At 58.3% G+C, this 19,871-nt stretch overlaps 1 protein-coding gene across 6 annotated transcripts; it reads right to left on the bottom strand.

The window, feature by feature from the left end:
* Positions 1 to 3: 3 nt before the first annotated feature.
* AIFM3 (apoptosis inducing factor mitochondria associated 3) lies at positions 4 to 16,977 on the bottom strand. 6 transcript variants are annotated; one of them, XM_055252306.2, is made up of 22 exons: positions 16,956 to 16,977; positions 16,382 to 16,753; positions 15,039 to 15,079; positions 14,283 to 14,519; positions 13,605 to 13,775; positions 7,823 to 8,036; positions 7,167 to 7,276; positions 7,043 to 7,087; positions 6,718 to 6,814; positions 6,523 to 6,635; positions 5,561 to 5,647; positions 5,033 to 5,124; positions 4,801 to 4,931; positions 4,573 to 4,688; positions 4,401 to 4,472; positions 4,244 to 4,307; positions 3,564 to 3,640; positions 3,335 to 3,452; positions 1,969 to 2,067; positions 1,636 to 1,711; positions 1,226 to 1,330; positions 4 to 369 (listed from the first exon to the last, which is right to left on the bottom strand). In XM_055252306.2, the coding sequence occupies exons 1-22, from the start codon at positions 16,960 to 16,962 to the stop codon at positions 330 to 332; spliced, it is 2,484 nt and encodes an 827-aa protein (XP_055108281.2). In that variant the 5' UTR covers positions 16,963 to 16,977; the 3' UTR covers positions 4 to 329. The 6 variants fall into 6 exon arrangements, with proteins under 6 accessions (XP_055108281.2, XP_055108277.1, XP_055108278.1 ...); XM_055252302.2 differs by lacking the exons at positions 14,283 to 14,519; positions 15,039 to 15,079; positions 16,382 to 16,753; positions 16,956 to 16,977 and adding exons at positions 593 to 613; positions 7,473 to 7,582 and having other exon boundaries at positions 13,605 to 13,722; XM_055252303.2 differs by lacking the exons at positions 14,283 to 14,519; positions 15,039 to 15,079; positions 16,382 to 16,753; positions 16,956 to 16,977 and adding exons at positions 593 to 613; positions 7,473 to 7,582 and having other exon boundaries at positions 3,564 to 3,634; positions 13,605 to 13,722.
* Between the last annotated feature and the right edge of the window lie 2,894 nt (positions 16,978 to 19,871).

Genomic DNA, 19,871 nt, shown 5'->3' with positions numbered 1-19,871 from the left:
ATCTGCAAATGTGTGCGTTTTAATTTTACGGTAATATCTAACATGTTGCAGGGTTCTTCAGGGGACCAGTCCCAATAGAGGGAGAAGAGGCAGGGCCTGTCCTGCCTCCAGTGCCAGCTGTCAGTGGCAGCAGAGGCCTTGAGGGTTGAGCATCTTCTGGATCCAGCAGAGGCCTCCCAGGAGGGGAGCCAGGTGGCTGAAGGCAAGCACTGGGAGGGCTCAGGTTCTACCCTGGGGGATCCTGGGACTGGAGATTGGCACCTGCCCCCAAGGCTTGGCCTCTGCCCCTGGTGCCCCCCTTTGCCTGCCCAAGTCTACTGCATGTGAGCTCAGGATCCTTTACCCGTAAGCCAAGACATGTCGCCAGTCCTGCAGGAATGAGGGGAGGAGGGGTCAAGAGAGAAGAAAACAGGCTGTCCACTCTGGGCACCCTGAACAGCTGGCCCTTGAGGACAGCAGGGGGTCTGTTCTGTGCCAGACCCTAGTGCCCAGCAGGGAGGTGTACTTGGACAGATGGAGATAGACCATTGGGTGGAGGGTCTGGGCAGACATGGGAAAGGCTCAGAACGGTCAACATGAAGGACACACGTACTTGCTGTGCAGCACAAACAGCCTTCACGAAGGCAAGAGAGAGAAACAGAGAGAAGGCCAAGGAGAGAGCATGTCATTTATCATGTCCCCTTCTGGTCCTCCATTGTTTCCAGCCTGAAGCCTGCCCCTGTCTCATAGCCTCCAGGCTGTCCCCAGTCCCTGGGAGTTCTCTCCCAGAGGGTGAATCTCATTGACACCACACCAGGATGAGGGAACTGGCTGGTGTTGAGTGAAACCTAGAACCACCCCCCACTATCTCTGTGGAGAGCATACCCAGGGCATCAGTAGCTGCATTTCCCACCTAGCTTCTGCCAGGCTCAGCACAGCCATGTCCAGTTAGGTGTCCCAGGCCTGGTGATTGCCCATGCATTGGGCCCTGACCCCTCCCCACAGCACTGGCCCTGCCTGGGGACACACATCCCTATCCCTTCCATCCACCATGAACACATAACCAGCCTGCTCCCAAACCATGATCCTTGCCCCACACCTCCCTGTAGTCCTGTAAGCCTCAGGTGATGCAAACCAAGAGGGGAAAGGCCCTGGAGGGTTGTGGGGGCGGCTGGCTGTCATGGGCACCTTAGCCAGTCCTCCAGGGAACTACTCCCACCCCCAGGCTTCCCACACCCACACTCACTCCACCTCCCGCTTCCGGATGGCACGGCCTGAGGCCAGCACCTCAGCGACCTTGGACACAATGGGATCGTAGTTCATGCTGGCCACGGCGATCACCTCGTCGCCTCTGCAAGGAGAGGATGGCCAAGCCTGAGGACTGCGAGGCAGCAGCCCCTTTTTGAAAACCCTGATGCACTCCTGTCCATCTGGGGCCCAGGGAAGGACCTACCCCAGGGCAACAGGAATGGCCTGAGCACCCAGCCCTCCCTGCGGCTTGACCATGTACAAGCTTCGGGCTTTCCTAAGGAGGCTCCAGCACTCCTCAGCGGGGCTCAGGGCTAGGCTCTTGTTCTGGGATTTTGCCTGGGATGAATCCCCCTTCCCGACTGAGCTCCCGCTGCTTCGCGCCAAGCTGCACCCCGGTGCTCTCACTTAGTGTAAAAAGCCACAAACTTCAGCTCCTCCAGATCCCCCTGGATGATGACGTCGTCGAAGCCTTCTCCGTAGCCTGTGGGCCGGGCAGGTGGGTGGCACCCACGTGAGCCGGGGGAGGGAACGAGACGTCACAGGATCCCCTCCTAGCCCCGCCCAGGCCCTGCTCCATACGTCCTTTTAGGTAGTTCCTAGCCTCACCGCCAGCGAGTTCTTGCCGGCCTCCTCCTAGTGCGGTCATAGCCCTGCCCCTAGGCTGCCAGCCCCGCCCCACACTCAAGCCCCGCCCCCGAACGCCCTCGGCCCCGCCCCCATCCGAGGCCCCGGGGTTACCCGCGTAGCGCAGGCTCTTGCCAAACATGGCGGTCCAGAGGTAGGGCACAGTGCTCATCTCCGCCTCCTGCGCCAACATGTTCTGGGCTGCCACGCGCCCTGCGGGACCCAGGGCCGTGAGAACCGTGACTCTCGCTCTTACCACTCCCACACTACCTGCTGCTGATGCTGTGGGGACCGCGACACGTGTGGCTACTCCTCCTGGTCTCCCCAGAGGTCAAGAGACATCATTGTTCAGCCCACTGCTCACTTGCACCTGCAACTGACTGGTGCAGGGGAACACCTGCCTCAAAGCTAGCCACTTGATTGCTTCCTTAGAGAATCTGAATAAAGTGCCCCGACTCTGGAAGGTCTGCTTCTTGGGGTTGGGGGAGTACTCCACCATTTCAGCTGTGCACACAGACACCTAATCAGACATATCAGGTCTGAAGAGGGAGGAAAATGGGGCATAAGTACACAGGGAAGTGCAGATGACAGCCACACACAAAGCCCCAAAGAGACCCGTGTGGATGGCTCCCCAGTTCCTATGAGGCCCCAGTAGACCCCTGTAGTTGGATGTACTTCAAAGTCCCCTAAACTCTCCCAGTTAAATCCTAATTATACTTGGCTGATAAGTAGCCTTGGTTACTTACAACCTAGCAACAACTTTAGACTTTGGACTTGAATAGAAATTGGTACCAGAAGTGGGGTTTCAAGCAGCAGACCCTCAGCTGTAAAGGCAGAGGGAAGGGGAGATGGGTGCAGAGAAGTCCCTTGTCCCAGTCTGGGAGTCTGGCAGTCCTCTCTCTGAGGCAGTGAGGCAACTAACATGATGGCACCTGCAGCTTAGGGGCCCAGACCAGATGTGCACAGTGGATGAGGCTTGGGGGACTTGGTGGCCAGCAGACATCAGGAGGGGAAAGCTATTCCTCAGAAAGCACAGTGCCTCCACTGAGCCCAGGTCTCTGGGCTCAGATGGCACCTCGGGACCTGCATGAGGCTGAACTGAGTTCACAGAGATACTTGAGTGGCCCAAGGGAAATAGAGGCATAAAGTAGGAAGGTGATCCACTAAATGCCTCGCTCCCTCCCCAGGGTAACTGCACAGGTTGATCAGGAATTCTACAGAATATATGTCCTTGAAGACAAAAAAGGGAGAGACTACCAGAAGGAAAACTGAGACTGAGGAGCTATGGCTGGCTCAGTGGGGTGTTGCTCTCTGTGTTGGTTGGATCGCCAGGATGAGGCTGGCCAGAGAATCCACATCAGAGCTTTGATGCCTAACACAGTGTCCAGAACCCAAGGTCAGCAACTGAGGCATGAGCATGGGGACACTGAGACCCTGAGACTCCCTCCCACCCCTCCATGTGCCTCGGGACTGGCCATACCCTGAGCATGAGCCATCTGCCAATGTGGAATGTTCACTTTCCGGTTGTTCCTCCAGGCAAGGGGGAAGGTGACGGCGTCGCCAGCTGCAAACACGCCTGGGACATTGGTCTGCATCATCTGCAGAGAGAGGGCCCAGAGCTCCATGGGTGTGACAGGGGCCCTGACCTGAACCTCCTGCCACTCCCAGCCCAGCAACGGGCCCTCCCCACCCAGTGCCATCCACCCCACCTTGTTGACAGGGATGAAGCCTCGGGAATCCAGACCGATGCCGCTTTGCCTCAGGAAGCCTGTGGCGGGCACTGCACCTGACAGGACGGAAGCCTGTATCCACTCCCCTGTCCCTCCCTTCTGCGTAGTCACTCTCCACACCCCACACCACGCGCTTGATGTGCCAGCCCTGGACTGATCCTCCAGGGCTGTCCACCTGAAGCCTTCATGCACCCTGGCCCCCACTACCCGGGATCCCACAGACCTGGTGCCTCCCGCAAGACCTCAGATATCACCTTCTCCAAGAAGTGCTCCATGAGGCCCTTAAGTGGAGGGACAGCATGCCATACCTCCTCAGCCTCTGCAGGCGCTACCACCTCCCATCTTGGCCCCTACCCAAATTGGCACCTCAGCTGGAGCAGGAGCCAGTTCGAGTCTTGCCTATGTCAACTCTCACAGAGTATGGAGATGAGTGTTACTGGGCAGCAGGCACTGGGAGCATCCTCTGTGCCAGGCCTGGGCTGAGCCCGGTACACACCTTCCCCAACAGCTCCGTAAAGTGGGGGCGGTTGGGGGTCCCCATTTGACAGATGTGGTGGAAACTGAGGCTCTGGGAGGGGAAGGGACTAGCCCAAGGTCACATGTGAGCATGTACAGACGGCTGGGCTGGTTTGTGCCTGCCTGCCCACACACCAACTCACCAATGCCCACCACGCAGACGTCAGCCCGCACGACCTTGCTGCTCTTCAGCACAACCTCCTTCAGCTGTGGGGAGTGGGTGGGTAAACAGGTGGACCCAGCTCCCAGGCTCAGGGGACAGAGGACAGAAAGCAGCAGGGAGAAGGGAGAAGGGCCCACCTTTCCCTCCTGGCCCCGCAGCTCCGACACCTCCGTCTGCATGTAGAACTTCACTCGGTTGTTCTCAAACATCTGTCAGGGCAAGTGGGCAGGTGGGCGGTGGATGAGAGCCCAGCCAGGGGCCAGGCTGGGCCCCAGGGCTCCAAGGCACTGGGTGCTGGGGTGGGCTCACCTTCATGAGGGCACGACCCACGCGCTCCCCCAGGAACCTCCTGAAGGGTGTCTCCTCCAGCTCCACCACAGACACAGAGTGGGCCTTCTCCGTCAGGTAAGCGGCCACCTCCATCCCTGGTGATGGGCAGGGGGTGGCAGGCTGACACCTGCACCTTCTTCGACCAGAACTTCCCTGGGACTGGCCATGACGACCTGACCACTATCCCCACTGCCCACTACCTCTCACCCAGGAAGCCGGCTCCCACGACGACCACATTGCGGCCTCGGGCCAGCCTCACCACGCGATTGGCATCCTCTGGCGTCCGGATGGTGAACACGTTCTCCACTTCTTTGCCTTTGCAGCTCAGAGTCTTGGGGCTGAGACATGGCAGTGTCAGTGAGGGCCTCCTGGCAGCCCCAGCCCCATCTAGGCCAGTGCCTTGCCCAGTGTCCAATGAGTAAAAAGGAGACCCTCCCACCTGCTCCCTGGCGCCAGCAGCAGCTTGCTGTACTCCAGCTTGAAGCCATCCTTGAACACGACCTTCTTATTTCTCACGTCCACTGTGACCACCTGCAACCCCCACCGGGCAGAGCATGAGCTTGAGCATGGGGCTGGGCCTTGCCACCCAGTCCCCGGTCCTGCAGTACACCCACAGCCCAGCCACAGCCTCTGAGAATCTCCCATTAAAACAGATCCTGCCACCTGGGCTTCATTCTTTAAGCTTCAGACATCACCTTCCCCTCAAACCTCTCCTTACCCTCCCAAGTCCCACCAGTCTCTCCTATCCAGCCCTGATCATTCATCTCCGCACACCCTGGGGCTCTGTGTGTCCCCACGACCCGTCGGGAAAAAGCTCCTTGCTGTCTCCCAAGCCTGGAGCACCTCCCAGGTGCCTGGGCAGTGGGGCCAGGAAGGTAGAGCACCAAGACCCCACCCCAGAGGCCCACACAACGTCACGGTTCCCACCTTCCCTCCTCAGGCCTGTTTCCCACCCTTGACCCTGTACCTGAGCCTCGGTGAGCACCTCGATGCCATAGGCTCGGAAAAACTCCTTGGGCCTCAGGGCCAGCTGCTCAGGCTGTGTGTCCAGGGACTGCGGGGGAGAGCCAGCTTGAGAGGAGCCAGTTTACAGCAGAAGACACTGGGGCCCAGGGAAGGTGGGGCCAGCCCCAGTCACATAGGGGCTGCAGGACAGAACTCAGTAAACCCAGATCTGGCCGGGCGCAGTGACTCATGCCTGTAATCCAACACTTTGGGAGGCTGAGACAGGAGGATCGCTTGAACCCAGGAGTTCAAGACCAGCCTGGGCAACATGACAAAACCTCATTTCTACAAAAAATACAAAATATTAGCCAGGCGTGGTGGTGCGCGCCTGTAGTCCTAGCTACCCGGGAGGCTGAGGTGGGAGGATCGTTTGAGCCTGGGAGGTGGAGGTCGACGCTGCAGTGAGCCATAAGACAGGCACTGCTCTCCAGCCTGAGTGACAGAGCAAGACCCTGTCTCAAAAAAAGAAAAGCCAGGTGCAGTGGCTCACACCTGTAATCCTAGCACCTTGGGAGGCTGAGGTGGGTGGATGGGCTGAGCTCAGGAGTTCAAGACTGGTCTGGGCAATATGGTGAAACCCCATCTCTACTAAAAATACAAAAAATTAGCCAGGCATGGTGGTGGTGCACACCTGTAATCCCAGCTACTCCGAAGGCTGAAGCATGAGAATCCCTTGAACCCAGGAGGTGGAAGTTGCAGTGAGCCGAGAAGGCGCCACTGCATTCCAGCCTGGGCGACAGAGTGAGACCCTGTCTCAAAACAACAACAACAACAAATTTAGATCTTTTGGGGGTACCACAGACAGGCCTGGCATAAGCACGGAGGGCAGCTGGCCAGACCCCAGTGGGGGTGACAAGCAAGGCTTGAAGTGGGCTTAACTGGGACCCAGAGGGATAGGGTCCCTACTTACCCCACCCCCCCTACCTTGCTGAGCTTGGGACGGTCATAGGGAAGGTGCCGGTCTAGCGTGCACAGGACGATCCGATCGGAGAAGCCCTCCTGCCGCAGTGTCTCTGCACACACCAGGCCAGCTGCACCTGATGGGAGGGGCCCATGGGCCGAGGACCACTTCTCACCAATCCCATCTCCCACCCTGCCCCTCATGACCCCACTACAAACCTGCACCCACAATGAGCACATTGGTGCTACTGCTGTACCCAGCACTTGGAGAGATACACTTGGCCATCACCTTGGTCCTTCGCTGCAGCTGTAGGGCCTGTGGGTGCCAAGAGGGTGGAGGGTCATTGCCATCCTCCGCATGCCATCATTTTGGCAGGCAGGTCCTGGCGCTCCAGCCCAGCCTCATCCCTACCACAACCCCTCACTCTGCTCCAGTGACACGTGCCAAGCTCCTCCCACCACAGGGCTTTGCACGTGGCATTCTCTGGGCCAAGATGACCTCCCGGCTCCTCCCTTCTGCCTGAGCCCCGAGCTATCCCCTCACCTGCTTGCTGGCCCGGACGTACACCTTCTCCTTCTCAATCTTCACCTGCAAGGGCTGCATTGCTCAGGACCAGCCCCGAACCCCACACCCCCAGGTTCCCACCCCACCGCACTCCTTGTCCCACCTGGAACTTGTGCAGACTGTCCAGGCCGGGGAAGTCCTCCAGGTCCCCAGTGCTGATGTTGAAGCAGGCGCCGTGCCAGGGGCAGCGCACCCGACCACGGGACAGAACGCCTGGGAAGGAGAGGTGCTAGGCTGGGCTCACCAGCAGGGGTTGCTTCCCAAGGATCTCAGTGCCCCGGCAACTGCAGGTCCCTCCCCACAGCCCAGGAGACTTCACTAGTAGATGAAGATCCTGGGGTCTAGGGAGGAGCCAAGCTGGCATGGGGCCTGGAAGGTTACCCCTCAAGCCTCCCACCTGACAGCTCACCTTTCACCAGGGGTGCGCCGTAGTGCGGACACTTATGGCCCAGGGCGTGGAACTCCCCATTGTCCTTCACCAGCAACACCTTCCCCCAGCCCAGCTCCACTTCCCGCATCCTGGGGAACCGCAGCACTCAGAGGTCAGGCCAGACACCAGGCACAACCTCCTGGCAGCTCCTCCCAGTGTCCAGCCTTCTGGGGAGCAGGCCCAGACCAGTAGAAGCCACAGAGGCAGTGACCAGGGCAGCAGCTGGTCATAGCCCCTTCAGGCCAACCCCAACCCCCGGCTATGGCCTGTACCTCACCCTCCCACCTTGGGACCCCTGATCCCCCCTCCCAGGCAGGCCCAGAACCCACTGGCCATTCTCGAGGTCCTTGACGTGGCAGACAGCAGCCTCCACGCAATCCTGAGGGCTGGGGTAGGGGTGAGGGGTGGACAGGCGCTCCTCCGTGTGGAAGTGGCGGGCTGTGCCGTTGCCCTGGTAGGCCCGGGGGCTGCCCTTCCCACTGGCCGACAGCTCCTCCTTGCCTCGCTCCTTCTCAGGCAGCACCACCTCAATCTTGAGCTCCACTGTGGACAAGGCAGCGCCTTGAGCCCCCCACCTCAGCCAACTTCCTCCCCCATCCCTCAAGCTGGGTGCAGAGGCCAGCTCCTCAGGGTGCTGGGAGGCTCAGCCCTGCCTGGCAACCTCCCCAGAATTCCCTCTGCATCACCAGCAAAGAGCCTTAAACCTGGCACGAAGCAGAGGAGGGGCAAGGATGGGTGGGGGTGCACCTGGGTCTGCTTGAATTCGTTTCTGCATGTCTCTTTTTTTTTTTTTTTTTTTTTGAGACAGGGTCTCACTCTGTCGCCCAGGCTGTAGTGCAGTCATGCAATCTCGGCTCACTGTAGCCTCTGCCTCCTGGATTCAAGTGATTCTCCCATCTCAGCCTCCCAAGTAGCTGGGACTACATGTGCATACCACCAAGCCAGAGGTGTGGCGTGACAGGATTGGTAGAGACAGGGTTTTGCCATGTTGGCCAGGCTGGTCTCAAACTCCTGACCTCAAGTGATCTGCCCGCCTCAGCCTCCCAAAGTGCTAGGATTACAGGCTTGAGCCACCGCACCCCGCCTCCTTTTTCAATTACAGTATTAGTGAGAGGGACACAGAGCTGAGTTCCTTCGACCCTGCAGTTCTTCTCCTGGCTGCAGAAACCTCTGTGGCAGAAAGAACCCTGAGGCCCTAAAGTCCTGCATCTTCCGATGGACAATGACGACGTCCCTGACATCTCAGGGTATGACTCATGTGCACACAGGAATTCAAAAGTGGCAGCAGCTCAGTCCCCAGCCAGTGAATCTGGGTGACAGGAAGTCAAGGGTTCATTGTTCTAGTCTTACAACTTTCCCATATATTTGAATTTTTTTTCAAATATTAAAAAAATGTACACAGCATAATTCACAGCATAATTTCAACTTCTTTTTTGAGATGGAGTTTCGCTGTTGTTGCTCAGGCTAGAGTGCAATGGTGCGATCTTGGCTCACCGCAACTTCCGCCTCCCAGGTTCAAGCGATTCTCCTGCCTCAACCTCCTGAGCGGCTGGGATTACACGCATGTGCCACCACACCTGACTAATTTTTGTATTTTTAGTAGAGACAGGGCTCCATGTTGGTCAGGCTGGTCTCGAACTGCTGACCTCAGGTGATCCACCCGCTGCGGCCTCCCAAAATGCTGGGATTACAGGCGTGGGCCACCACACCCGGCCCGATTTCAACTTCTTAAAATAGCTCTTCTCACCAATTTGAGAATCCTTCATCACTAACCAGGTGCTGGGTTTTCAGTGTCCTCGTGTGCCCTGGGGGTGAATCTGAGCATGGGAATGCATGTGGATGGTACAGAGGGGGCACACCTCCACCCCCCACAGCCTCCGTACAGAGCCACTTCCCCAGCGCATCCACGGGGCCAGCTCTAGTGGGGAGTGAGCCAGAGATTGCCATTTTCTTCTTTATACTTTTCCACATTTTCCAAATTCCCTGTGACGTGCCTGGGATATTTTTCTAATTAGAAAGGAACAATAAACAGAATTTTTAGCAGCAATAATCCGGCCTCCCAGGCTGCTGCTGCAGGGAGGAAGCTGAGTGATGGACACTAAGCCCCTGGCACAGCATGGGCCCGATGCTGGAGCAGGAGGTACCTCTCTCACTTCCCAAGGCACCAGCACCTCTGGGTTTTACCTCTCATCCCTTCCACCTCAGAACTGACACTCCAGAAACCAAGCACCCAGAGAGGCTGCCGAGATGCACCTCCAGGCCTTTGCCTGAGCTGTCCCTTGGGCTGGGGCTGCCATCCTTCCTATCTACCCAGATAAGGCTCAGGAGTTGCCTCTCCTGGCTGCCCAGCTCCTGCATATCCATCATCTCATGCTCTGCTAAATCCTCCACCCTGGCCAGGTCCCCTCCCCAGCCCCAAGTCCCAGCCCTCAGCTCAGGCCCAGGCATAGCAGGGGACGGGGCAAAGAAAAGGTCAGTTCCTTGACCCCAGCCCAGCAGGGAGGATGCAGAGCACAGAGCTGCACTGAGGCCGTTCTATCAGGTGGGGGGTTATGGGTGGGGCTTTCATTCCATTTTCTATACTTTATGTAATGGTGTTAGAATGTTTTTGGAAGAATTAAAAAGAGAAATACTTTGGACTTAGCTGACACCAGCTGTGTAAGCTGTGGGAGCTCACAAATAGCCTGGCAGGGGGGCCAGATAACGCCAAGCCAGGCTGCTCTCATCCTCCACCTCCTCCCAGAAGGCTCCAAGCCCGCTCACTGATGCAGTCTAACGGAAGCCATTAAGTCAGGGGCCCTTTGGAAAGGTAGAGGGGAGGGGCGTCTCTGCTCACCCACAAAACTTGATCAGCCCCAGCTCCGTGACTTCTGGCTGCCCATAAGAACTGCCTTAGCCCCTTTGGGCCTTAAGATGCCTTTATTATAAAACGGAGAGAAGGCCAGGTGCGGTGGCTCTTTGGGAGGCCAGGGCAGGAGGATTGCTTGAGTCCAGGAGTTCAAGACCAGCCTGGGCAACAGGGTGTCTCTACAAAAAATTTAAAAATTTGCCTGTTGGCCGGGAATGATGGCTCATGCCTGTAATCCCAGCACTTTGAGAGGCCGAGGCGGGCAGATCACTTGAGGTCAGGAGTTCGAGACCAGCCTGGCTAACATGGCAAAACCCAGTCTCTACTAAAAATATAAAAATTAGCCAGGCATGGTGGCATGCGCTTATAATCCCAGCTACTTGGGAGCCTGAGGCAGGAAAATCGCTCGAACCTGGGAGGCGGAGGTTGCAGTGAGCCAAGATCATGCCATTGCACTCCAGCCTGGGTGAGGGAGTGAGATTGTCTCTCAAAAAATAAAAAAATTTAAAAAATAAATAAAATTGCCAGTCGTGGTGGTGCAGGCCTGTAGTCCCTGCTACTCAGGAGGTGGGAGGATCACTTGAGCCCAGGAGTTCTAGGCTGCTGCGAGCTATGATTATGCGACTTTACTCCAACTTGGGCAACAGAATGAGACCCCATCTCAAAAAATGAAAATAAAACAGAGAGAACAGCAAATGCCTACCTCATTGGTGACAGTGAATGCTGAAGGAAATAATGTATGTAACCCATAGTAGAAGCTCAATAGATGGAGTTGGGCAGCAGTGTTTTACCAGTTAGCTCTGAGCCTCCTAGCAGCCATGGTGAGGATGGAAAGCCTTTAGGTATCACCTAATAAAAGGCAGGTGAACAGATGCTAAGAGAGCTGCACTTCCTCCTAGCTCTGAGCTAGGTGAGGGACTGGCCTGATATCTTCTTATCAAGAACTCAGACAGGACACACAGGAGCACAGAAGGGACCCAGGAAGCAGGTGCTAATGCACACGGAGCCACAGAATCGAGTGGAGCAAGATGGAAAGTGAGGGATTTGCACAGAGGTCTTCTACTTGCTCTAGTCTCTTTGTGGCCCCTTAAGACCCCAGCTGAACCCTCATGCCCCAAATGCTGTCACTCCCATATCTGGAAATTCCCTGAGCCTCATGCCTGACCTGCCCAGCATGGGCACCTGGGGCCTGAGCCTCTGGCTACGGCCCCACGGGGGAGGCCTGGCAGCACAGAGCCCAGCTCAGAGAAGGGATAACAGATAATATTCCTGGGGAGGCCGAGACGGGCAGATCACAAGGTCAGGAGATACAGACCATCCTGGCTAACACGGTGAAACTCCGTCTCTACTAAAAATACAATAAAATAGCCAGGCGTGGTGGGGGGTGCCTGTAGTCCCAGCTACTTGGGAGGCTGAGGCAGGCGTGAACCTGGGAGGCGGAGCTTGCAGTGAACCAAGATCGCTCCACTGCACTCCAGCCTGGGAGAAGGAACGAGACTCTGTCTTAAAAAAAAAATTCTGCGGCCGGGCGCGGTGGCTCACGCTTGTAATCCCAGCACTTTGGGAGGCCGAGGCGGGCGGATCACGAGGTCAGGAGATCGAGACCACGGTGAAACCCCGTCTCTACTAAAAAAATACAAAAAAATTAGCCGGGCGTGGTGGCGGGCGCCTGTAGTCCCAGCTACTCGGAGAGGCTGAGGCAGGAGAATGGCGTGAACCCGGGAGGCAGAGCTTGCAGTGAGCCGAGATTGTGCCACTGCACTCCAGCCTGGGCGACAGAGCGAGACTCCGTCTCAAAAAAAAAAAAAAAAAAAAAATTCTGCAAGTGCTTCTGGTGTGCCAGGCCCTCATGCTAGGCACAACAGCCCCCTACTTTACAATGAGGATGCAGAGGCTCAGAGAGGTGAAATCACCTGCCCAAGGCCACACAGCCGGGAAGGGGCAGGGCTGGATTTGCCTAAGTTCTTAGCATTGCCTTTGGTGAGAGTGGCCACCCCCGACACTGGAAGTCCTGGGGCCACGGGTCCCAGGCACGCCAGCCATTTGGGGTCCTTTAAAAGAACCTGCAGGTGGCATCTTCTGCCAGGGCCTCCTGCCAGCCCAGCGATGCCACAGACGCCTGGTATGAGGCCAGCTGGCATCATCCCACCCACTTCTAGGGGGAGACAATGGACATCATCTGCCCAAGGCACATTTTGAGGCAGAGAGGCATCCAGCCCAGGCCTAGATGTCCACAGCACAGGAGCGGGGGCAGGAAGAGTGGCTTCCTGGAGCAGAGGCAAGTGGGTCCCTCTGCCTGTTGGGTCATCACAGCCCTCCTCCCTCCCCCAAGTTCTCCCTTAGACCCAGGAAGCGGAGAAAAGCCTCACAAGTTCCAAGGTAACGGAGCTGATGGGTATCAGGTAAGGGGAGCTGGGGTGAGCTGGCTGGGGTGAGCTGGCCAGGGCAGCGTGGCCTGGTGGGGTGAGTGGAGCACTGGCTGCGCTCTTGAGGTCTCTCTAAGCCTCAGTTTCTCCATCTGTGACAAAGCTGCACACTCCTGCCTCCCCAGGTGTTGTGAGGAGAGAAGAGGGAAAGTGGGGGGCCAGAGGGAGAGCTCCGCAGACATGAGTCTTCAGTGGAGAAAAGACCCAGGCCTCCCCCAGCACCCCAGGACACTCCCACTTCTGGCTGGAGTAGCTCAGGCTAGGTTGGGTGGCGATTTCTTGTATAAATGGGGAGGTGTGCCCAGAAAGGCCAAGAAGGCAGCCCGAGACCACACAGGGGATCAGAGGAGGCAAAGAGAGCCAGGATCTGCCCACTACACCCTCACAGCAACTCTAAGAGGTCAGGGTGGCCAGGCCCTCTCTTTTGCAGAGAGAAAAACAGAGGCTCAGAGGGGCAGCTTGCATGCCCTAGGTCAGAGAGTGGCTGAGGGTGTCCCCATTCCCCCCTTCCCTGGCCCTGGGGGCATAGCCCCTTCCCCAACCCTGCAACAGGAGGAACCCTGCCTTTCCTTTTCCAAGAAGCGTCCTGCTGTTATTCCCACCACCAACACTCAAAGCCCCAAAGAAAAAGGGGCACCCACTGGAGCAGGGGCCAGCCGGGGGAACTGCTCCAGGCCCCCTACCCCCTCCTGGCTTCAGCGTATTAACATTCCGAGCGGGCTCCGGCCTAGCCTGACCTACTTCAGAGGCCGGCCGAGTGCAGAGGGGGAGGGGGGGAAGGGGGAGGAAGAGGCAAGGAGGGAGGAGGAAGGATGGAGACAAGAAGACAGGAGGTACCTGGTTTTGGTTTGGAGAAGCAGCCACCCATGGCGAGTGGCCTGAGGATGGCCGGCAGGCAGGAGCACAGATGGGGAGCTGTCGGAGGCCTAGGGCGCTCCCCATGGGGCTGGACCCCCTGCAGGCCTTATCCACGCTGGAGCCACCATTCTGCTGGAGCTGCTCCAGGACCTGCAGGGGAGACTGGAGCCATCAGGGCCGGGGCGTGTGGGCAGGTAGAGACACAGAGGGACGGAGAGAGACAGTGGGAGCTTCGGAAAGAGTCTTACATTTGAGCTGGGAACCATGGCATGTAGGTGAGCCTGATCCCAGAGCATGGGGCCCTGGAGGTCACCTCCCCTTTGAAGCCCTCCAAGCTCAGCTCCCTCACTCGTCCAGTGGAGTCCCTCTGCCCCAACCTCGGCCACCCATCGTCCAGCCCCGCGGCTGCCTTGCCTAGGAAATCCTTCCTGATTTCTGCTGCCTCCTCATGCCCCCCTTCCCCTCTCCAAATCCCACAGCCTGAGAGCTCTGGGACCCTCCATTCTCCCGGGAGACCACTATGCCTAGGCTCAAAGAGTGGGTCACCTTGGGCAAGCCAAGGCCCTTCTCATCCTTGGTCTTCTCCCTCCTACAATGGGGGTGACATCAGGCTCCCCCTAGCCCAGCCCCACCCTGGCTAGCACTCCGGACACCCACCTCCTCACAGGGCAGCCACTGCTCCGTGTTCCAGGCCCAGCAGTGGACTGAGGCTGCCGGGCCTTGGAAGGCCAGGCAGGGAGGGCAGGGGTCCAGGAGGCGGCCCAGCCTCCACCCTCCTCCCAGCTCAAGCTGTGGCCAGGAGGGGCTGGGGGGGAGGTGTGGGGCTGGGCCAGTCCACTGGTCACCAGGGAAACCCTGCTCTGTGGTGAACAGAAGTGGGCGGCCAGCCCGGGCCTGATGGGGTTAGGGGAAAGGGAAGCCAGGCACACAGCCCTGCCACACCTGTGCCCAGCAGCCATAAGCTCCCCCTACCCCCACTCCAGCCCTTCACAAATGCCCACCAGGCCTGTGGGCAGTCATACCCAACAGCATATGGGGAAAGCAAGGGGTCAAGTTCCCATCAAGGTCAAGCAGCAGGTGTATCCCTGTGGCCTCCCACCTCACCCTCCCACCTTAATCAGTTTTAAGGTGGGCAGGGGCCCAGAAGGCCCCCATATCACCCTAAGGCCCTGCAAGGTGCCCTGGGGGAGGGGACACCTGCACAGCAGAGAGATCACTGTAGCCAGGTGCCTTCCAGGCTACAGGGTGGGCCTTCCGGAAGATGCAGCCTACAGGTGGACTTTGGAAGGCCCAGGGCACAGCCATAACTGCCTTGTTTGCAAATGACCTCCCCACAGTCCATCCCACTGCCATCCTCCAGTTTCCTCTGGAAGTTCTTCCTGAAATCTCACTTGAGGTGGGGCTGAGACCTACCTGGTCTGGCCCAGATACCAGGAAGGGCCGTGGGTGGGTGCCTGAGAGCGAGGAGTGGAAACAAAGGCCAGGTTGGAGAGGGACCATTGGTGCCTGGCCCCTGCGCCTGTCGGCCCTCTAGGTGCCCATTACAGGGGAGGAGGCGGTGGCTCCCAAAGCCACTGGGGTGTGCCTTGGCTCTTTCCCCCACTTGTCATCAAAGAAGGTCTGTAAAACTCAACTGCCACCTGCCCCACCTGCCCCTTCCCTGGGCACTAGGCAGTCCCTTCCCGGGTCCTGGTTTCAGCCCTGGCTCAGCCCTGCCCACTTCCTTCCTGGCTGACCTCAGGCCTCACCTGATGGGCCACAGATCCGAGAAAAGGTCAGACCTGGTCTTGCCACTGGGGACCTGCCCAGGCTGTGCCGTCCCTTCCCGAGTACCCAGGGACCTGAATCCCCCAGGGCCTGGGCCAGGAAGGAGACTGGGTGGGGCCCCTGTGCCTTCAGCCTACTGTGTGCTAGATCGGCTTGGAGCCCAGTCACGCCACTCAAAGGCAAAGGTCCTTGCCAGGGGCAGGGCAGGAGGGGCCCCCAGGTTTATTCAGAGTGCCAGAGTGCTATTCCTTGCCCATGAGCTGCCCACTGCAGAAAAGTTCTAGCAGAGCCCAGTGCTAACCACCCAGCAGGAGTCTGTGTCTGTCCCAGAGACCCCAGGACCTGTGAGGCGGGACTGGATTACCCCCATCTCACAGAGCAGCCCCTGCTCCACCTGACCCTCCCAGGGCTCCTGGCGCCCCCGGGGTGCAGGCTGGGCAGGGTCCTCTCCTCACTCCTCCATCTCTCGCTCACCCGCCCCCACTGCCTCATCCCAAGGGCTCCTGCCCAGATCGGACTCCCAATGGCTTCCAGGAGTCCTAGGGGTGGCATCTGATCCCAGTCCTGCCTTCGAGTGTGGGGGCTCCGCGCTCTCCCCTCCCCCACGGAGCTCAGGCGCAAGCCTCGGTCCACTCTCCCCGCCTCTGCACGTGCAGTTTCCTCTCTCTGGGAAGCCGATGCCAGCAGCCTCGCCGGCTCCGTCCCGGTGCCCCCGCCAGACCTTGCAGCCCGAGAAGGAGGACTAACACACAGTGGGGCCCCGCGGCGAGCCGGGAAGGGGCCGTTGTGGGACGAGAGAAGGACGAGGTGCGCTTCGGCCCCCAGCCAGTGCCTCTGGCCCCGCTTGCCAACCCCCAACCCCTAACGTGCCGGGCCCGGGTCCGAGACTTGCGAGCTCAAGCGCTGGCCCCCGGCGCCCGGGCGAAGAGGCGGGGAGGCGGGCGGGGACCGGGGTTCCGGGGACCAGGGTCCTCGGGGCGGGCGCTCACCTGGGGCTCGGCGCGGGCCTGGGCTCGGGAACCGCTTGGGGCCGCGGGCGAGGGGGGGCGGGGAGGCGCGGGCGGGGCGGGGCTGGCGCTGCGGCTGCACTGCGGCCGGGGAGCCTGCGGCGCCCAGCACCGCCCCGCCGGGCCGGAGCAGGTGGGGGGCGGCCGGGGGACAGGGGCAGGCCGAGGCCCTCGGCGTCCGGACCTGAGTCGCGGGGCGTAGGGAGGCAGCCAGGGGCCGCTCTGGCCGGGGGAGCCCCGGGCCCGAGTATGGGTCTCCGGGGATCCTCGCGACCTTCCAGGGATGCCCAGCTGGGGCGCGGGCAGGGTCTGATTCTTTTTTCCTTTTCTTTCTTTCCAAAGTCTCAGAACCATCTGTGGGCGGGGTGGGGGAACTTGAATCACTCTGAGAAACCTCCGCAAGAAAGAAAACCCCAATCAAACCTTGCTGCCCATAGCTCCCTTCACTGGTTGGGGGAGTTCAGGTTCACGGGTGTCCTAGGTTCCTCCCGGCTCTCTCTCCACACATACCAGAGTCTGTTTTCAATTATATTTTATTACATTTTCTTTTTCTCACCTGTCATTTACCAGAACTCCTTGGGTCTCCAGAAATCACAGTGCACCCTGATGTTGTGCCTCTTCCTCCAGGAGGCCCTCCCTTACCAGCCTCCCCTCTATTAGGGCTGATTATTCTGGTTCCTAACACTTGGGTGTTTCATTGTCCTTAATGTGTGGATCTCTGCGTTGTAGGTAGACCTTGTCTTTCAAGCAGGCTGGAGCACAGAGGCTGTGTAGTTTCCTCCCCTGTCTGGGCCTTGCTCTCCTCTCCTGTAAGGAGGACAATAATGACAGCAGTAAAGTCCCCTGTGCCAGGCCCAGCCAGCCTTCCCAGGCCATCCTCTGGGACTATTTATGCCCCACCCCACCCAGGGGGCAAGTTCAAGCCCCCACCACCACCACCCTCCTACAATTTTACAGATAGGAAATGCAGCCCAAGGAGTCCTGGTCTTGTTCAGGGTCAGGAACAGGCCCTGCATGGGTCACACTGGGGGCAGGTGGTGGGGTGACCAGGCCTGGAGGGCACATGTGGCTCAGTTCAGGCAAGTTCTCTCAGCTCATGTGTTGCTTCCACAGTGGGACCGTTGCCACTGCCACAGGAGAGTCCCATCACAGGGCGGATGGCAGTGCTTGGGCCTGGTGCCCTTGGTCTCCAACCAGCCTGCCCCCATTTCATACACGTGGTGATCTTGCTGCCCCACCCACCTTCAGAATCTCCTCTAGCCAGGAAGACAGTGTGCCTCATAATAACTACGGCTGTGATTTTGCATGCATTTATTTCCTTACCCATCACAACAGCCTGAGAAGGAAGGTTCTCTTTGTATTATCTCCATTTCACAAACAGAGAAACTGAGGTTCAGTGAGGTTAGGGACTCTCCAGGGCCACACAGCTGCTAAGCGGCAGAGCAGCCCTGGGCAGGCTGGCCTCCCAGGTGGAGGGCTAGAAGCAGGAGGGGAGAGGCCTACCAGGCTCATGCAAGGCCACAGGGCCTACAGTGCACAATTCAAGTCCTATTCTGTGACCGTGGCAATCAGTGAGTGTACCCCTCTGTTCCAGCCTCCCTGGGACACCAGGGGTAACTGAAATATTCTCCCAGACTGCTGCCAGGACACCATGACAGGCATAGAGCCAGGCACGGGGGTGCTCGGGAAGTGGGGTTGGGGCTGCTGAGTTTGAGGTGCCAGAGATAAAGCTGGGGAAACAGGTCAGTGTGGGGGCTGAGGCCAGCAACTTGGGGAGATACCCTGACACAAGGCAAGTGCAGGCCTGACCTGGGGCAAGTCTATTGTGGCTCCCTTGGCCCCAGGCACTGTGCTTGAGGTTCCTGCTGCCCCATGCTGGGGCAGAAATCACAAGATCTTCATAGAGCAAAAGCTAAAACCAAGGGCAGGCTGGAGGTGCTGCCTCTCTCGAAGGGCCCTCAGGCTTAGGGAAGATGCATGTGGACCAGGGGCCCCAGGAAGACCCAGGAGGGGTCTGAGCCCCAGGCAGCCTGAGGTCCTGATCTTGCCCCAAGGATGTTTCTGGAAAGGCGATAATATTCCAGCAGCTTTGACAGTACCAAATGGGGCACATGGCTGCGGTGAGACGACCTAGAGCAGCTCAGGCCCATCAGACACCCCAAAGGCAGCAGGAGATAGCCAAGGTTAGAGAAGCAGTGAGTGTGGGGAGGATAATTCCACAGCTTGGGAGAGAGGTGGATCCCTAGGCAACCCCAGCCCTGGAGCACCCCACCACGCAGCAAGCTTGTCCCTCTCCTCCTTACAGCTACCCTCTACTGTCAGGTTCTCCTGTTCCCCACTCCCCTCACCCTAGGGTCTCCAAGCAGGGTGTGCAGGTATTTTAGGTAAGAAAGTGGCCGGGCGTAGCAGCTCACGCCTATAATCCCAACACTTTGGGGGGCTGAAGCAGGAGGATCACTGCCTGGGCAACATGGCAAAACTGTCTCTACAAAAAACAAACAAAACAACACTTTAGCTTGGTGTGGTGGTGCAAGCCTGTAGTCCCAGCCACTTGGGAGGCTGAGGTGGGAGGATGGCTTGGGCCTGGGCAGTCAAGGCTGCAGTGAGCCATGATTCTGCCACTACATCCAGCCTGGGTGACAAAGTGAGACCCTGTCTCAAAAAAAGAAAAAAAAAAAAAGGCCGGGTGCAGTGGCTCACACCTGTAATCCCAGTATTTTGGGAGACCAAGGTAGGAGGATTACTTCAGGTCAGGGATTCGAGACCAGCCTGGCCAACAAGGTGAAACTCCATCTCTACTAAAAATACAAAAATTAGCTGGGTGTGGTGGCACGCACCTGTAATCCCGGCTACTCAGGAGGCTGAGGCAGGAGAATCGCTTGAACCCAGGAGGCAGAGGTTGCAGTGAGCCGAGGTTGCGCCACTGCAGAGTGAGATAGCAGAGTGAGACTCCGTCAAAAAAAAAAAAAAAAAAAAAAAAAAAAAGAGAAAGAAAAGAAAAGAGAGGAAGGGGAGGGGAGGGGAGGCGAGGGGAGGGGAGGGAAGGGGAGAAGGGGAGAAGGGGAAGGAAAAAAAAAAAACTGAGCTTCAGTATCTAACATTGTGATTGACACTGTCGCCCCCTGGAGTCCAATCTGAGAATCAGCAGGATTATCCTTGAGTCTTAGGGTTCTGAAGGCAGAGACCAAGACTAGGGGCCTTTTCCCTGCAGGCTGAGGTGGATTTCCAGATGCAGAGACCTCAACTTAATTAACTGATCCCCAGGAAACATTGAAGGACTGATATAGCACAGCCAACATGAGCCAAGGGCAGCTGTGTGGAGGGGCAAGCTGATGCAGTGGTGCCCACAGATGCACAGTGATTCATTCATATGGAAGCATAGGTTGGGGGATTCCCCAGGTCAAAGAACTGGGGTCCAACCCCATCGCCCATGCTTGTTCCTGCCCCTCTGCCTTGCCCTGGCTACTGCAGC

This window comes from Symphalangus syndactylus, chromosome 18 (assembly GCF_028878055.3).
Source record: "Symphalangus syndactylus isolate Jambi chromosome 18, NHGRI_mSymSyn1-v2.1_pri, whole genome shotgun sequence".
Lineage (NCBI taxonomy): Eukaryota > Metazoa > Chordata > Mammalia > Primates > Hylobatidae > Symphalangus > Symphalangus syndactylus.
The sequence above is the reverse complement of the archived record's forward strand: the minus strand, read 5'-3'. Positions and strand labels throughout refer to the sequence as shown.

What these genes read in the sequence shown, in the direction of transcription:
- AIFM3 (XM_055252306.2), bottom strand. An exon ending in ACCGTCCCAAGCTCAGCAAG is followed by an intron (nt 5,648 to 6,522) that starts GTAGGGGGGGTG and finishes TCTCCCCCGCAG; the next exon opens with TCCCTGGACACACAGCCTGA. An exon ending in TGCGGGGCCAGGAGGGAAAG is followed by an intron (nt 4,308 to 4,400) that starts GTGGGCCCTTCT and finishes CACTCCCCACAG; the next exon opens with CTGAAGGAGGTTGTGCTGAA.